This window comes from Callithrix jacchus, chromosome X (genome assembly GCF_049354715.1).
Source record: "Callithrix jacchus isolate 240 chromosome X, calJac240_pri, whole genome shotgun sequence".
Classification (NCBI taxonomy): domain Eukaryota; kingdom Metazoa; phylum Chordata; class Mammalia; order Primates; family Cebidae; genus Callithrix; species Callithrix jacchus.
Genome location: NC_133524.1, coordinates 8,713,859 through 8,732,759, shown reverse-complemented (window position 1 = coordinate 8,732,759; position 18,901 = coordinate 8,713,859). Strand labels below are relative to the sequence as shown.

General features: G+C 37.5%; 1 protein-coding gene across 4 annotated transcripts in view; it reads left to right on the top strand.

Moving 5' to 3' along the window:
- The window catches only part of ANOS1 (anosmin 1), a 191,388-nt gene that overhangs the window by 159,380 nt on the left and 13,107 nt on the right, over window positions 1–18,901 (top strand). For 2 of the 4 annotated variants that reach the window (XM_035287640.3, XM_002762611.6), the window contains one exon: window positions 7,812–7,958. In XM_035287640.3, coding sequence (XP_035143531.3) covers window positions 7,812–7,958 — 147 coding nt within the window. Of the gene's footprint in view, window positions 1–7,811; window positions 7,959–13,056; window positions 13,427–18,901 lie in introns of those variants that run through there. The other 2 variants (XM_078362679.1, XM_035287639.3) reach the window with 2 other exon arrangements.

Genomic DNA, 18,901 nt, shown 5'->3' with positions numbered 1-18,901 from the left:
TTTCTGTAGTTTTTTTTTTGGAGACAGAGTCTCGCTCTGTCACCCCGGCTGGAGTACAATGGCATTATCTTAGCTCACTGCAACCTCTGCTTCCCAGATTCAAGCCATTCTCCTGCCTCAGTCTCCTAAGAGGCTGGGATTACAGGTGCATACCACCATGCCTGGCTAATTTTTGTATTTTTAGTAGAGACGGGGTTTCACCATGTTGGCCAGGCTGCTCTCGAACTCCTAACCTCAGGTGGTCCACCCGCCTCAGCCTCCCAAAGTGCTGGGATTACAGTGTTTCTGTAGTTCTGTATACAATACACTTATCTGTGTGTAAATATTTTACATATTTATCTCCCAAATCAAAATTGGGCACTTTGAAGGCAGAGACCCAAATATATCATAGCACTGGGAATAATGTGTGTGTATATACTTGTGTGGGTAGGGGCACCAAAACTAGTGTGGCATGCCTGTTCTTCTTAGTACTACGTAGTGGTCATAATTATTGCTTGAAGATTTACCTAATATTCCACTGAGTGAAATTATTAAATCATTCCCATACTGCTTTTCCTTATTTCTTTTTTTCTTACCTAGTATGTTCGTATGTTTGCTGGGAACTGAGCAGAACAAGAGAACAGTCTTATATGACATTCATCCCTGAGTCAGAGAATAAGTTACCTGATGTTCCTGGCTTTGTTCAAACATGGATACTGGTCAGAACTGCCATGTAGAGGTTCCTAGCAAGGTTTCGGGAAACAAGGACAAATTAAACGAGAGTAGGAGGGAGGAGGCCTTTGTCTCAGGGGCTCCTTCGATGTTGATTTTTTTTTTTAGGCTAGCAGGACCCCATCATCGTGGCTGCCTTTGATCAGGGCAGTGGGCCTTGTTCAGAAGGAGAAGAATGTGTTAAACATTTGTCTGAATTTAGGAAAGGCAATGCTGGCCCTGCAGAGTGAGACACAGGGGTTGCTCATAATTACCTTCCACCCATGGGAAAACGTAGGAGCCAAATGGGCAGGTTTGTTTGAAGTAATGCTTCCAAAAGTGATCCAGAAACAGACATTTCTATCTGTTTGAGAAATAGTCTCTTTGGAGATTAAATGGACTTGAAATGGTTGATTTTTATGTGAGTCTCGGTACAATATAACTTTTACCTAAAAGTTCTGATGGAAAAATGTTTAGTAACCTTATTCATTTATAATCCATTCATCTATCTGCTCATCACATTGAAATTGTATGCCTATGAATTATGACATCACTGTGTCTAATGCCAGGAATACTATGTTATATTATACATATATATACACTATATGCTCTAATACACTGTATGGCATATATGTTCCATAATTTTCTATAAATATAGTGTGTACATAGGTATATATATGTACATATATGCATACATATACACGTGTCTGCAAATACAAACATGCACTTAACTATACACACATACATACTCATACACAAATGCACATATATACAAATATACACATTTTTCCTAGCACAACGATTTCTGCCTTAAAAGTACCTGATTTTGAATTTGCAAGATGAATATGTCAAATAATAAGAAAGATCTGTGTGTTTCATACAGACAGAACTATAGGAAACAGTGGAAGCAGAAATGACCAACATAGAGGTGGGAATGAGAGAGTCACATCATCCCGCATGAGGTCCTGAAGAGTGAGCGATCTGCAGGCTCACAAGGAATAGACATCATTTCACACAAATGCAGCATCATGGATGAGTACAGAGAGTTAGAGAAGTGCGTCACATGGGCAGAGAACTCAATGAGAAAAAAGAATGAAGGTGGATGGGCCACTGGTCTCTCCCCTGGAGGTCTCATTGAGTTGCAGGGATTTAATCACCGTCTGTGTACTAATGACTCCCTGCCCTCCCAGCCTGACCACTCTTTGAACTCCAGAGTCTTACATTCAGCCACCCACTTAGCACCTCCGCTTGGATGGCTTGCAGATATTTCAAATAAAATGTTCAAACATGAGCTCTAGATTTTCCCCCATACCTGTTCCTCTCCTGGGCTTGCCCGTCTCAATAAATGGCGCCAACATTCACCCTTTTGCTCAAGCCAAACATGCAGAAGTCATTCTTCATTTTTCTCTGCTGTTTCTCTCTAGAAATCCAATTCTTCAGAGAGATCTTTTGTCTCTAATTTCAAATTCCACATGGAATCTGTCCAGTTCTTTCCCTTATTCAGCCTATTGTCTTCCCTTTCCCACAAATTAAAATAGTCTCCTAATTAGTATTTATGTTTCTGCTCTTTCTTAAATATCCATTCTTTAGAGAGCAAAGAATTCTTTAGAAAATATCAATCTAGTTACAGCTCTCTCTTTTTGGAGTTCCACTCCCAAGACAGCTACGTAGTTATCTTCAGTTCTCACTTTCCCCAAAACTTCACCCTTCACTATATTCTTCTATATTCCTTCTCAGCCCCCTTCTCAGACCAAAATCCTTTAAACTTCAGCTTCATGCAAGAGCTGTCCTCCTCTACTGGTGGTGGGGATTTCATCTGTTGTGTAAAATAAGCATGTCTTTTGGTCTCCTGGTTCTTCCAATAAACAACATTCTTTCACCCATTAGAAACTGGTATGGGATTACAAATTCCCATAATTAAATATCTGTTACTTTCCAGAACCAAAAGCAAGGAGAAAAAAAAGTCCAACCTTAACTTGTCCTTGTTGAGATTACGTTATCTAGAGCCTCGTCATGGTCCAGTCCACAGGCAAAACTTTTACGGAACCCTGGATCTCTGTAGCATATCCACAGCGTATTCAGTCTTCCTGGGGCATCCCCACACAATCTGTTAACTTGGGGAGATCTTCTTTAATTAGCTCTTTCTTCTGCCTTCTTAGGTATGATTATAAACCTTTTTTTCTCTCCTTTAAGCCACATTGCACATGGAGTGCGAAGTCTAGTCTAAATCTTTCCTCTCAGTAAGCCATGCACTTCCCCATAAATACACACATATCTATTCTCATGTCCATGTTTATGTTCTCCTGTCTTCTGTATTCTAAGGAGGAGGCATCCTTCCTTCTGCATGTGGTGGACTTCACCATGTGGTTTCTAGACCCATTCCTTCCCAATTCAGATACCTGCATCCACTGAAGTCAAATCTCATCTAGTCAGAGACCATGGATTATCTATCTATGTGGTCACAGCATTTATCATAATCTCTGTCATATAAACACAGCCACAAAATATTTGTGAAACCAAGTTAATTATTCCCTCTTTTGCCTACAACCTCAACCTATTCCTCTCCACTGGCTTGATCTGCTTGGCTTCCAGTTCTAAAGCAAACCTTTTCTTGATGCTGGTTTCATTCTAGCTACCATCTTATCTTGCTCTTTTCCACATTTTTTCTCAAGCTTCTGCAATCTATTTTTCAATCTCACTTTTCCACCAAATCTGCCCCTGCTAATTTCTAAGTCTGGTGAATGTTTTCCATTCTAATTTTATTGACCCTTTCTGATGAGTTTGTCCTTGTTTTACTACACTTTCTCCATTACTACATCTTAACCTTTGTGTATTTGACTCCGAGGTGTCTTCATTTTTCTCATACCTCTTCTTAGTTTCCTTGTAGGATCTCCTGCCTCCATCCAGCTCTTGGACATTGGAGTTCTCCAGGGTTCTACCTTATCCGCTCTGACAATTTAGTCACTACCTACTCATGGTTTGTTCCCAGTGACTCAGATCCAGCCTTGATTTCTCCACTAATACCAAATGTCTGTATGCTGTCATTGTCTGTATCTGAATGTCACACAGGCATCTCAACCTCAACATATTCCAAGTTGAACTCATTCCCTCCACTTACAAAACTTGATGGTCCCATGCATTTCTCGTCTCCATTGAGGTTACTGCTGACCAGAAACTTGGCAGACTTCTTTTTACCACTTCTTGTTCACTTCAGTTTGTTTCTAGGTCCTGAATTTTTTTCTTGGATTTTCCAGGAACATAGTAAGAGCTCAGTAAGTTGATTGTAATTCAGTTGAATGCAACTGTCTTTCCATTCAACCAGCTCTATGCCACACTCTAATACTGCAGCTTTCTTAAAGTTTCATCTGCTATAGTCATAAATATTAAAGGGAAGAGAGAAAGAACTGGCTTTTGGTCTCATCTTGCAACAGCCAAGGTTGGACATCTTTTACAAGCCGTTTGCATATTTTAACTGTGTCCTCCAAGAGTTTGTATTTTCACTTGGTTGACTATGCCAGAGGAATTCTCTTTACCAGTGGGGTTTTTTAGCCAGATGGGGAGACACTTGAATTATGGTGGTTAAATGAATGAAACAGGCAGTTAAATGAAGAAATCTATTTGACTGGTTGATTCTCTGTGTTCAGGTCCTTTGCTAATTATCTTTTAAAACTAGGTAATACCTTACCTGACCAATTAAGAGATATGATAGTTATTCTATCAAAGACCACTTTATTCTAAGGACTGATTCCTCTTACACAGATTCAGAAAAGGAATAAAAGACAAGTAAGAAAAAAATAAGTCATAGTGCAGAGTACCTATAGTAACACATACTGTTTGGGTCTCTGGTGATTCCACAGAAGAGACTGACTTTTCAACAGATTATGTAGGATACAGTTGAATGTTTGTCAGGATTTTATATCCCAATGTTGATAGATAATCTCATAAACACTAGTCTATGACTTTTATAAGAACATTATATATTTCATCATGAATCAACTAGAAGTAAAGAATAATTACAACGTTATAGTATAAGCAAGGGAAATTACATTTTATAGGAGGGAGAGTAGTAAATGTCAGTATATAAATTACTTTTTGAATTATATTTTTCCAGGTCTGCAGGCTACTAGGTGTTTTAATGATAAACATTTCTATGCAAGTGAAGGCTGAATGTTCATGCAGTTTTATGAAAGAGTCCCTTGAAGGAAGTATGATATAACACTGTCTTTAATGGAAAGGTAGCTTGTTTCTTTGAAGGCAGGAGGAATATTTTCAAGTTTGAAATGTTCCAAATGTTCTATAGTTGCCTCGTGGAACTGGAGTTCTTTTCTGGATCTCCATAACAAGAATAGATGAGAGATAAAATACTCTGAATCTTTTGATGATCTATAAAATTAATCAGAATTTGGATGTTTGAAAAATAGTGTACATATTTGATTTTCTTAATGTATATGACTATTGAAGAGTATAAATAAGACATCATAACTTTTTCAGAATATGGTAGATATGATGTTATTCCATTTTTTCTTATTACTGAAAGTGGAGGAGACATTCTTATAAAGTCAGGGTCTCATACTCCTAGCATTGCAGTATGCACCTTATCTGTTTTTTACCCATGGTGTGTGTCAGCAACACTAATTGTTGGTGGATTTCTCTTCTTGAATCATTTTAGTAAAGCAACAATGGTTCAATCTTGAGATATGTGCAAATATGTTTTTGCATCTATAATTAAAGATTAAAGTTTGCTTTGGGCTGGACATGGTAGCTCATGCCTATAATCCCAGCACTTTGGGAAGCCAAGGAGGGCAGATCACTTGATGATAGGAGTTCAAGACCACCCTGGCCAACATGGTGAAACCCTGTCTCTACTAAAAATACAAAAATTAGCTAAGTGTGATGATGTGCACCTGTAGTCTCAGCTACTCAGGAGGCTGCGGCAAGAGAATGGCTTGAACCCAGGGGGTGGATGTTGCAGTCAGCTGAGACTGTGCCACTGCACTACAGCATGGATGACAGAACGAAACTACATCTCAAAAAAAAAAAGAAAACATTTGCCTAAGATATACAGCAAGTATAAAGACAAGATTAACATTGAGGTTAAACCTAGTATCTAAACTTAGTATCTATTTAAACCTAGTATCTATCTTAGTTATCTGCTGGTGAGTTCTTAATATCATAGATTATTAGAAACATAAATGGGTTTGTGAAAATCTTAGCTACTGGCTGGGCACAGTAGCTCATGTCTGTAATCCCAGCAATTTGGGCAGCCAAGGTGGGAGGACTACTTGAGGCCAGGAGTTGGAGACCAGCCTGAGCAACATAGTGAGACCCTCTCTCTTAAAAAATAAAAATAAAAAATCAGCCAGGCTCGGTGGTGCATGGCTGTAGTCCCAGCTACTTGGAAGGCTGAGGCAGGAGAATCATTTGAGCCTAGGAGTTCAAGGCTGCAGTGAGCCATGATGATGCCATTACACTCCAGCTGGGGAGACAGAGGGAGGTCCTAACCTTTAAAAAAGAAAAAGAAAAGTAAGAGAAAATATAGATTCTTAATTAGTTATGTCATGAAGACTTTGGGTATAATGAGGAGGACTCTTTAACTCCGTGATGGTGTCAAGAAAGTGATAGACTTTTGCTAGGAGCCCCATGAGTTTTCTATGTCTGGTTCCTATCTCTTCTCCTGGGCTCTAAGCTTCCTACGTTATTGGTTATACTGACTCTCAAAAAGTAGCAACCTCATAAATGATTCTTAGTTATCCAAATGTTGATTTGAACTCTTTAAGCTAAAATATTCTAAATGTGAAACTGACTAAGTTTCTATTTCCCTTTCATCAGGTCCATTGGATAGACAATTCATTGGGCATGCCAGTGTCAGGAAAAATTGAGTTGATGTAAATTTTCTTCTGGGGTTCACAACTTTCCTTGACTGATCTTGTCTTATTCCACACTGGGCATGTTCTCCACATCTCATCTTCCTGTCTTCCTCTCACCTGCCCAAGAATGCAAACCTCACTGATTTTATTAGAAGAATTTCGATAACACATTGTTTATAGGCATATAATATATGCCTATAATAGGCTTACCCTGTTATCTCTCAGAGGGCTATTTGGAATTCAGAAAGATGAAAAGTCTTGCATCAAAGGGCAAAATTTCTATGCATACAACCTCTAAATTCAGTGAGTAGGCAAGGGAGAGATTTGGAGCCTATGGAAGTTTTAAGACTCAGTACATGGTGATGGAAACAAAAGTTTGGCATGGAATGGCCCTGAGATTAAATCTCACCTTCACTCTTTGAATTATGTGAAACTGGACACAATTCTTAGTATTTTTGAGTGCTCCTTTTTTCATGTTGAGTGTACGCTAATTCCTCTTTCTCAAGAGTCTGCAAACTATGGTCCACAGGCCAAATCCAGCCCCCTCCTGGTTTTGTAAATAAAATTTTATTGGCACAGGGTCACATTTGTTCACATTACATTTATATACCATGTCCAGCTGTTTTGGAGGTACAACAGTAGTTTAGTAGTTGAGAGAGAGACCCGTCTGCAAAACCAAAAACATTTACCATATGATCCACAGAAGCAAAAATATTTACTATCTGGCCATTTAGGAAAAGTTTACTGACCCTTGTTTAATTTCACAGGATTGCTCTATGAATCCAAGCTAAGCCCACCAGGAACACACCTGGAGTCAAAAGTGAGGTTCAGTGACATGTGCCTATACTCCTAACTACTTAGGGGGCTCAGGCGGGAGGATAACTTGAGCCAGGAGTTTGAGACCAACCTGAGCAATGTAGTGAAACCCTGTTTCCAAAGAAAAAATAATTTAGGTTTATTGCCCTTCCTGCAACATGTTTGAATCTCATGTTAAAGGATTGCTATATTGACATAAATAAAACACCCCAAATGGCCACAGGCAAATGAGTATTTGGTAATATATTTGGTTTAAAGAGCCATCAATTCATAGATTTATTCATTTCATTTCATCCAATACATATCAGGCAGCTAGCATGTGCGTGTTTCTGAGCTAGGCAGTTGCCACCCAAGGAAGATTAGGGTGAGCTCCATTTTGCAGAGGACTTCTGGGTTGAGTTTGAGGAACAAATTAAATAATGTTGTACTTTGTTGCAGAAGAACAGCTTGCGAAAACTAGAAAAGGTGGAATTCAAACACAGCCCCCTTTTCAAAGACGACGACCCACTCGCCCACTGGAAGTTGGAGCTCCCTTCTATCAGGATGGCCAACTGCAAGTCAAAGTCTACTGGAAGAAGACAGAAGGTACGTAAACATTACTTCTTACTTGCTTTAAACAACACAGTAATGCAGATATTTTTGAAGAAGTAAATGTCAAGCCACAGTATCGATACTAAGGCAAACGGTCAATGTCATGCTGTATTTAAGTCTGACTGGGTTGACAGTTATCTCACATCTTGAAATCCACAACAGTCAATTACTTAAGTGTTTTTATTTCAGGTATATTAGCTTGTCTTCATTTCTTTCTTGGAGGGCTGATTGGCTGAAGTTATATCCAAAACACTCAAAATATTTATTATTTTGAACTGTAATTTTTGTTATAAATTATTTCTTATTTATTAAAAAATATCCTTAATACAAGTAATTTAGAAAGTAGGGGGAAAAGTCACCTATTATCTCAATATCATTTCCTGAAACAGCATTTTGGTGGGTTTCCTTTCAGAAATTTTGTATGCATCTGTCTTTCATTCAGGGTGTGTGTGTGTGAGTGTGTATGTAAAACATACACACATATTTCTGGGTAACATTATTTGAGCTGCTATATTGTCATGCATTTTTTCATAACACTATATAAAGGCTATTTTGTATGGGTATATCTTACTATCATAATACATGTCATTATTCCAGTACAATGAAACATTTTGGTTCCTTTAGAATTTGTTTTCTAATTAAGGCTGCAATGCATTTATCCTTAGAATAGATTTATGTCATTTGTTATTTATCTTTAGCATAAACTCCTTTTTTTTTAGTCTTAGAATATTTGTTTCTCTATTATCCAGGTAGTAGTTTTAGAATTTATTCAGCATACAGTCTTTTATCTTTTTCACTCTTATGCCTCTTAAAAACATAAGCTGAATCGATTGTTTCAAGAGTTAGATTTTAAAAATTTTCCTCATTCTGAAATTTGCTTTTACTTGAGGTATTGATGGGCCATATGCCATAAGTGATATTGGTGTTGCAGTGGTTCCTATTCCAGAATATTCTTTCAAGCTGCTGAAATCCATTCTGCAATTAAAATAATATTATTATTAATATTAACATCTTTTATTTCTATAATGTTAATTAAAATTAGTCAATATTTATTGCATTAAGATTATATTAATATATGTCCACATTTCAATTACTAATTTTATAATAAGTATTAAACAAGAAAATTATTTGATCTATTATGTTGATTACTTAAAATTATATATCAATGTATTCATATTTTTAAAATATAATGTTTTATTGATATATTAACATTAAAAAAATCTAATGTAATTAAATGAAAATGTAAACAACTGCTGTTGAAAAAGTAAATATCTCGGGCATACAAGGGTAACCACCACCATCCTGACTTAAAACTCAAGATTTGTTTTGCCTGTATTTGAAATTTATCAGAATGGAGTTACCCAGTTTATATTTGTATTTGGTGTCTTGCCATGAGCAAACCAATGCATTCTGTTGCATGAAACAATAATTCATTCATTTATATTGCTACCTGGATGTCCCTATTATACCTCAATCTATGTATCCTTTCAACTGTGGATGGAGATTTACTTATTCTGATGTGGAGCTATTAAGAATAGTACCAGTGTAAATGTTGTTTGAATGTTATTTGACACATATTCTTTCATAGAGGTGGGACTCTTAGGTCAAAGAGTATGTCAAGCTTTAGAAAACATTAATAGTTTTCCAAAATGGTTGTACCAGTTCACATTCTCACCAGTAGGGTATTATGATGGTTCCAGGTGTTCCATGTTCTCTCTGCCATGTGGTATTTTCCATTGTTGTAAGTTTACCCATTATGGTGTGTTTGTAGTGATACCTCATTGTTATTTGAATTCACATTTTTCTGGTGTTTAAGAAGCTGAGCACCTTTTTGTAAGTTTACTGACAATTGGATTACTCTTTTTTGAAGGACTGTTTTAGCTCTTTAGCTACTCTGTCCTACAAGAGTGCTTTTTATATTGTATATACAAGTCATTTGTGGTTTTTTGTTTGTTTGTTTTTTGAGACAGAGTCTCACTCTGTCACCCAAGCTGGAGTGCAATGGTGTGATTTCAGCTCCCTGCAACCTCCACCTCCTGAGTTCAAGTGATTCTCCCGCCTCAGCCTCCTGAGTAGTGGGGATTACAGGCACATGCCACCATGCCCAGCTAATCTTTGTATTTTTAGTAGATATGGGGTTTCACCATGTTGGGCAGGCTGGTCTCGACCTCCTGACCTCAAGTGATCTACCTGCCTCGGCCACCCAAAGTGCTAGGATTATAGGCGTGAGCCACCATGCTTGGCCATCATTTGTTTTCCTATAAGTATTTTCTGCCACTCTGATCCACTCTTGCATTTTTAACTTTCTTAGTAGTTCTTTTTTCTTTCTTTCTTTCTTTTTTTTTTTTTTTGAGACCAAGTTTCACTCTTGTTGCCCAGACCGGAGTGCAGTGGCACAGTCTTGGCTCACTGAAGTCTCCGCCTACTGGGTTCAAGGGATTCTTCTGTCTCAGTTTCCCAAGTAGCTGCGATTACAGGTGCCCACCACCACGCCAGGCTAATTTTTGTATTTTAAGTAGAGACAGGGTTTCACCATGTTGAACAGGCTAGTCTTGAACTCCTGACCTTAGGTGATCTGGCTGCCTTGGACTCCCAAAATGCTGAGTTTACAGGCATGAGCCACTGTGCCCAGCCCTTAGTGCCTCTTAATTTTGTAGATAAGCAAGTCATCATTTTGTTTCATTTAGGTTTAGTGTTCTCTTTGTCCTAATTAGGAAATCCTTTTTCATACAGTGGTCACAAAGATATTCTCCTTTCCTGTTTTCTTGTCTACTGTTTCACCTTTTGTTTTAGTCCATTCTCATACTGCTATGAAGACGTACCTGAGACTGGGTAATTTTTAAGGAAAAAGAGGTTTAATGGACTCATAGTTCCATATGACTAGGGATTCCTCACAATCAAGGCGGAAGGCGAGGGAGGAGCAAAGTCATACCTTACATGGCAGTAGGCAAAAGAACATGTGCAGGGGAACTGCCCTTTATAAAACCATCAGATCTCATGAGACTTATTCACTACCATGAGAACAGCATGGGAAAACCTCATCCCCATGATTCAGTTACCTCCTATGACACATGGGGATTATGGGAGCTATAATTCAAGATGAAATTTGGGTGGGGACACAGCCAAACCATATCACCTTTTATTCTTAAGCTCTTTTACTCAGAATTGATTTTTGTTATAGAGGGTCAGTGTTCTTTTTTTGTTTTTTTTTTTTCTTCTGATCTCTTTCTCTGATATATCATTGCATAGTTTTTAAATGATGATTTTCCCCAAAATTCTACAGTGCCTCATTTGCCCTAAATAATGCATATATGTGCAAGTTAATTTTTGGACTTTCTATAGAGTCTTTGGCATATTTTTCCAATGGTGTGATAATACCTTACTGTCTTAACTACCATAGATATATAAATATTTCTAATGATAGTCCTCCAGTTTTTACTTCTTTTTTAAATTGTCTCAACTATTCTTACCCTTTGCATTTTTATATACATATTTGAATTAATTTTTCAATTTCCACAAAAACCTTCTGAAATATTTATTGAGATTGCAATTCATCCATGTGTCAATGATTTTGAAGAATTTGCATCTTAAAAATACTGAGTCTTCCAATCTACAAACATGTTATGTTACTGTATTCAGGTTTAAAATTTTTCTCTTAACAATATTTTATAATATATTGGATAGAGAGTATGGCACTTTCTAATATGACTATTCCAAGACATTTGTGTTTATTTTTCTCCTAGTAAAGATGACATGCTTTTTCCTCAATTTTACTTTCTGATTTTTGTTGTTGGTATATTATAAATATATTTTATATTCATATATTCACTGTGAATCCAGCAATATTGTTTTAGTACTTTGTTAATTATAACATTTTCTCTGATGATTCATTTGTATTTTTTCTACAAACACCATCATCTAGGCTATAAATTATGAAAATTTTATATTTTACTTTTCATATCTTTGATGGTTTACTTTTCCCTTGCCTTAACACTGGCTGAGACTTTCAGTATGATGGTGACTAAAAGTGATAATATTAGACATGATGTTTAAGTGTAAGGTTTTTGAAGACATCCCTGGTCAGATTAATACAATCCCCTACTCTTCTTACTTGAAAACTTTTCGTTGTTAATGAATACTTATTTTTATCAAATATTCCTACTTCATCTAGAGAAATGATCATACATTTTTCTTCTATTTTTTATTAACATGATAACTAGAGGAAACATTATAGATCACTTCCTAGGTCTACTGTGAGGAATAAATGAGATTACACATCCAGATTGTGTAGACTGGTGCCTGACACAAAGGAGACACCTTAGGCATTTCAGTGTGAGTATTCATGGCACTGCTTGTAGTGGAGAGAAAAGACAGGATGTCAGGACAGAGGTAAACAGCCTCTGAGCCCAGCCTTGTAAGGCTTGGTGTTGCTTTAGGACTGACTCTCAATGTTTTCTCCTTTGCGAAGAGCAGTTCTTTAAAGCATGATTTAATTGTCCAGTTTGCAATACAAATGCTATAAAACTTAAGCATCTTATTAAATTTGGCAGAAGAAAAGGGATTAACCTTCACTGCTCCATATCAGCAAGTGGCAATATGACCAATATTCCCATACAATAATAGTTTGAGTGCATGACAAATAGGAAACATAGCAAAGGAGCAGCTGGGAGTGATGAGCTCCTCTGATAGAGGTGAATTAACCTCTGTTCATCAGTAGTGACTTGTTTCACAAATCGAAATGCCTCACAGTCAGTTAGTGGCCAAACTATTTTCATCATACCCATTTCCAATCTCTGAGCTCTATTAACCTCCAGGAATGCTTCCTATTGCAGACCAACATTAAGCCATCATCTAATAAATACACATCCATGCTGGCCAGAGAACATTCTTTGTGGCTGGCCAAAACCTTGATCCCAAAGATATAACCAATGTCATATATATTTCTGAAAGAGAATGTTCTGTGCAGTGGCCGTCAACAGTTAACAGTATAGCCGCCAGTCAAAACCATGTGGTTAAAGTGTTACTGCTTACTCAAGAGGCAGAGATTCATTATACATCTTTAGTGACATGTCTTCTGTGAATTTTTTTGTAGACCATGCATCTGCTTCTTGCTGTTTCAACTCCTGCCCTCTCTACGTATTCACACTAAACATTTCTTTGAAGTGACAGGAAGTTCTTGAAGACACTTGGTATGGATTCCCTTCAAAAGGATGGCAAAAATATGGAATTTGGCATTTTGCTTTTACTTTGTTTAGGACAATCCTCCTGAAGAGTTTGGAATCTAAAAGGAACATTGTATAAAAATATGTAGATAGAATACTTATTACTCTACTGAGTATGCTAAGCCCTTTACCAAAATAATAGGGTATAAAAACAAATTGAGTTTAATTTTCCTATACAAATCCTGTGTCTGACAGCTGGTTGCAGAATCCTTATATTTTCCATTAAAGTGACAAAAGAAATATAGAAAAAAAAAACACAGAAGAACAGTTTGCTTGTTCTTTTAAGTTAATCCTTCAGATATATATATAGTAAACATTGCAAACAGTAAGAAGAGTCTTTAGATGAGTCTTTTTATAAATCCAAAAATGGCATGTTCAACTTCCATTTGAAAATGTGAAGTTTTGACCAGGCACGGTGGCTCATGCCTGTAATCCCAGCACTTTGGGTGGATCACTAGGTCAGGGATTTGAGACCAGCCTGGCCAACATAGTGAAACCCCATCTCTACTAAAAATACAAAAAAATTTAGCCAGGCATGGTCAATTTAGCCAGCCATGGGCTGTAGTCCCAGCTACTTGGGAGGCTGAGATAGGAGAATTGCTTGAATCCAGGAGGTGATCGTTGTCATGAGCTGAGATTGCACTACTGCACTCCAGCCTGGGCAACAGAGTGAGACTCCATCTCAAAAAAAAAAAAGAAAAGAAAAGAAAATGTGAAGTTTTCAAACTTTGAATTAGCTTAGATATTCATGAATTCATTTCCATTTACTTTTTGGCTTCTTTTGTAAATGGACACAAATTACCTACTTTATGCCAGGCTCTGTGCCAAGTGATGGGCATACAATAATGGATAAGGGACATTTCCAGCTTTTAAGGAACATGCAGTTCGGGCTTAGACAGATAGGCAGTTGCCACATAATAAGACATTATTCTTCATAGCAGTCTGGATAAACAGCTGAAGTAGTTGAAAGCAGAGAGATTTTGATATTGTGTGCGAGAAATTTTCACAGAGGATGTAAAGTTTAAGGTACATTTTAAAGGCTGGATTATTTTTTTGGCCAGAAAAGATGAACACTTCTGGCCCAGGAAATGAAGAGTTGCAGATAAGAGAAAGATTGGGAATGTCAAGTATTGGTGTGATTGAGGAAGTGACCATGTGAGGCTGGAGAGACAGATGAATGAATGTCGAGTGGTGGAGAAGTTTATGTTGTGCCAGGAAGCTTGGATTTTGTTCTACATGGAGGAGAGGGATGTGAAGTAGCAGAATTCTGAGTAGGACTTGGAGATGATAGCAAAAGCAAGGATTAATAAAGTTCAGAGAGAGCATGTTGGTTAACTTCAGAAGCCGAGACAAGAAATAATCAGGTCGTGAATTGAAGGCAGTAGTGGTAGGAGGAAGGTGGGCGAAGTACATAAGAGTATTACACCAGTGGCCACATAATTTATTGTCTGAACTAGATTCATTTGAGAATAAAAAGAGGCATTCGTAAACATTTTTCCTCACCAATAGACAAAGACTGTAACTTTCGCAGGAAAGCCAGGATGTGTGGCCACTTGGATATTAAGAACTGGCGGAAGGGAAAGAGAGAAATGGATCTAAATGGAGTCTCTACCTTCTAGTTTGAATGACTAACTACTTCGATTAGCAAAGATTGTGAGCAGTAGAATTACGATAAGTTTCCTGGGATATGTCTCTATGATAGGGAGAATTTGGTTTTGGTGTGTTGAATTTGAGATAACTGCATGATAGCCAGAAAATGTCATAGGCAGTCAGAAATACATACTTAGAGCTCAGGAGGTAGCTGTATGGTAGAATTGTGGATGTGACTGGAGCTACGGTCAATCCATTGACTATACTGTCAGGAGATCTGCAAATGTTAGCTGATTTCCACTGGATCACACAGCCACTCAGTATTAGGATCTGAGAACAGCTCATGCTCTAATTAGTTTCATATTTTTCCAAAAAGTCCTTTTTTGTAAATTTTATCCATTCCCCCTTCCCTTGTTATTTTAAATTTGAAAGCCAAATGAACATATAAATTGTAGCAGAGCTCATTATGTTGAACACATGATAGAAGGGAGTTGCAGAAAGCTTTGGGAAATCCAAAGAACAATGAAGAGGAAAGTATGTGTTTCAAACTTATTCCACATTTTTCCTCCTTCCAGAAACCTTTTATGTATTCACCACATGATCTACAGAATCCCAAACCAAAGTTTCCCCAGACATTCATAAAACATGTTCTTATTCACAATTATCACACATGTAGGAAAGGAGACCTTTGCAATGGACTCACAGTATGACTAGCATAGGAGTGCTGCACAGAATGCGAATATCAGCACAGTTTCTGTCATGGGAAAGAACACTTTGGCTGGACTTTTTAGACTTTTTGACTTTGTAAAATGAAAACTTACTGCTCTGTATGCAACTCAATAGACCTATCTAAAGTGGTTTCAAACTCCTTGACAAGTAGCTAAATATTTTTGAATTATAATTTATGTCCAGTTGTGGATACACTGAGTTGAAAACCTAAAAGGAGAGTGAATCATTTTGGCAAATAAGGGAAGAAAAGAATCTTGTTCATTAATGAAAACTCAATTATAAACAGAAATGGATTCTTATGTCACATTTCCTAAAAGCGATGGTGGGCAAAATATTGCTTTTGGACTTGGAGTTAGGAACCTGAAAGCACAAATCTGTTCATTTCCCTAAAAATTTCCCAGAGACAGTTTCAGTTATTAGGATGTAGTATGTAGTTTTATAGATAAATAAATTAAACCTTAAATATTAGCTTTCTCTACTTAATACATATAGTAGTTGGGTTATAATAGTGAATGCTCTGGGAGAAAGTAAATATTTTCAAAATTGCATTTGTAGAACAGACATTATTTTAAAACAAACAATTTCACTTAGCTAATTTTGTTAATAATTTTATTATTCTATTGACATTGGTTCATTTTTACTGTGTAATAATAGAATAAACAATTGTTTTAGGCTTTCTGGCTTTCTTATCTTTCTGGTTTTTTTTTTTTTTTTTTACATAGAGACAGGGTTAGCCTCCTGAGTAGCTGGGATTACAGGCATGTACCACCATGCCCAGCTAATTTTTGTATTTTTAGTAGAGACAGGGATTCACCATGTTGGCCAGGCTGGTCTTGAACTCCTGACCTCATGATCTGCCCACCTCGGCCTCCCAAAGTGCTGGGATTATAGGCGTGAGCCACTTCTGCCTGTCCGTACAGCTAATTTTTAAAATAATATATTTTTTGTGGAGACGGGGTCTTGCTATGTCACCCAAGATGATCTCAAACTCCTGGCCTCAGGTGATCCTTCAGCCTCAGCCTCCCAAAATCCTGGGATTGAAGGCATGAGCCACTGCACCTTGCTGGTTTTCTAGCTCTAGACTTCGTGTTTTAACAACATAAGTGTGAAGTTAGCTCAGACATAAAGGAAACATTCATGCTTCTACTTTAAGTAGAAGTGCCTATGTGGTAATCAAAAATTCTTATTTTAGTTGTACAATATCAGAAAGTTCTGTTTCACCAAATCGTTTTTACAGATAGAAAGAGTATGAGGCATTGATCCATGAGAGGACTTCATTCAACTAATCTTTATTGAGCACCTACTGTATGCAATGTACCATTTACAATGCTAAAACACCACAAAGAGGCAGACAGAAATCCCGGCCCTGATGGAACTGGCATTCTGTGACACCTCTCTAAGTGTGTGCCCCCTTCCCTAGTGCTGTGACTTACAATTCTTTTTGCAGCAATTATTATTCTAGAGAACCCAAGGATTGCCTCTTTCTCAGAGCTCTGTCAATAACCCCATCATTCTTGGTCATTAGACTTTTGCAAACTGATTTTAGAGCCCTTCATTTATGCCAGACACTGTGAGTTAGATCTATTTGAAAAGAAAGTTAGATCCATCCAATTTTGGAACCATAGTTGAAGCATATTACAAGTAAATTTTTTATCATTTAAAAATACTTTTCAAGTACTTCCTTTGTAATGTCATTTATTTGTGGAAGGAATTAAGCTAAGGAACCAGATCAATTGGGTATTTAGCACAGAATTTTCATATATAGCCCTTCAGGAAGTGTTTGATTGAACTATGATTTTTTTTTTTTGAGACAGAGTTTCACTCTTGTTGCCCAGGCTGGAGTGCAATGGGCACCATCTCAGCTCACTGCAACTTCTGCCTCCTGGGTTCAAGAGATTCTCCTACCTCAGCCTCCAGACTAGCTGGGATTACAAGCATGCACCACCACACTGGCTTTGTAAAATGGTGTGGGTTTTACCACACCCATTTTTTCACCATGCTGGCCAGGCTGGTCTCGAGCTCCTAACCTCAGACAATCCACCTGCCTTGGCCTCCCGAGTAGCTGGGATGACAGACATGAGCGACCACACCCGGCCTGAACTGTGCTATTTTTAATATTCTAGTTACAGATTGAGACCTGCAGTCATAACCTAAAATACAAGCTCAGGATTTTAGTAATTGGCAAGATAAAGGTAAGGACAAGATGTTTGTAAAAATGACTTCCATTGAAGCAAATATCTATGAATTCACTGTTAAAATTGAGCTTAAATCATATAAATCAGTGTGGGCATTGTTAAGGCTTGGTTTTTAAAAATAAATGTCCCCATATTGGTCATTTGAGGGTGCCATTTACAATACTTTCAGGGCATTTTTAATCTAAGTTTAATTTATATTTTACTTTCTCAGATTGCTTTTAATTACCTTATGTAATACCTTGTCTTTTTACATTATTTATTCTGTATATTAGTTTATAAGGAATTATTTTCACTGTTGCCAGAATGACTAGTAAAATAAAAGTGAATTTGAACGGATATCTCTTCATTCGCTTAGTCGTTCATTAAATGTTTACTGTGTTTTTATCACCTGCCAGGCACCATGCTCATCTTTGTTTATGCAACAGTGACAGCAAATACACATTACCTTTGTAGTTATGGAGCTCTAACCAAATGGGGTTGACAGGGATTCCTGCAGTAGCCTCAGAATTAAACAAAATGTTGGGAATGAGAGGAGTCTCTGCATGAGATAAATATGCAGAGGCAGTCAGACCTGGAAGCCAGGATAAGGAATATCAATGTCTTTATTCAGAGGGTAGAGAAGAGCCATTCAGTGACTGAAAGCCAATCCTGAGATGGGGACATTACTCTTAATTATTTGGCTGGAAATGAGTACAATCATGAAAGTCCTTAAAAGTAGAAGAGGGAAGCAGAGTTCAAGAACCAGAGAGATGGCATTGTGTGAACTACTCAGCCCGGTGTTGACTTGGAAGCTGGTGGAAGGGCATCACCAACCAAGGAATGCCAGAAGCCTCTTGAAACCTGAAAAATCATGAATATACATCCTACCATGGAGCCCGCAGAAAGGAATACAGCCCTGCCGGGACCTTGATTTTGGGCCAGTGACACCCATTTCAGACCTCAAGAAGAGAAGATATTTATATCGTTTTAAGCAACTACGCTCATGGTAATTTGTCACAGCAGCTGTAGAAAACCAGTACATGAACTGATTTAAAATTCACCCCAAACCTATTGCATTGACTCAGTATCCTTATTTTCAGATAAAGGGAATGAGGCTCACTGAGGCTGCTGAAGTTGCTTGCTGAAGCCCATCCACCATCCTCGAAGGTCATGTGTGGGGCCAGAATTCTGCATCCTATAGCCAGAAAGAAAAGTATGAATG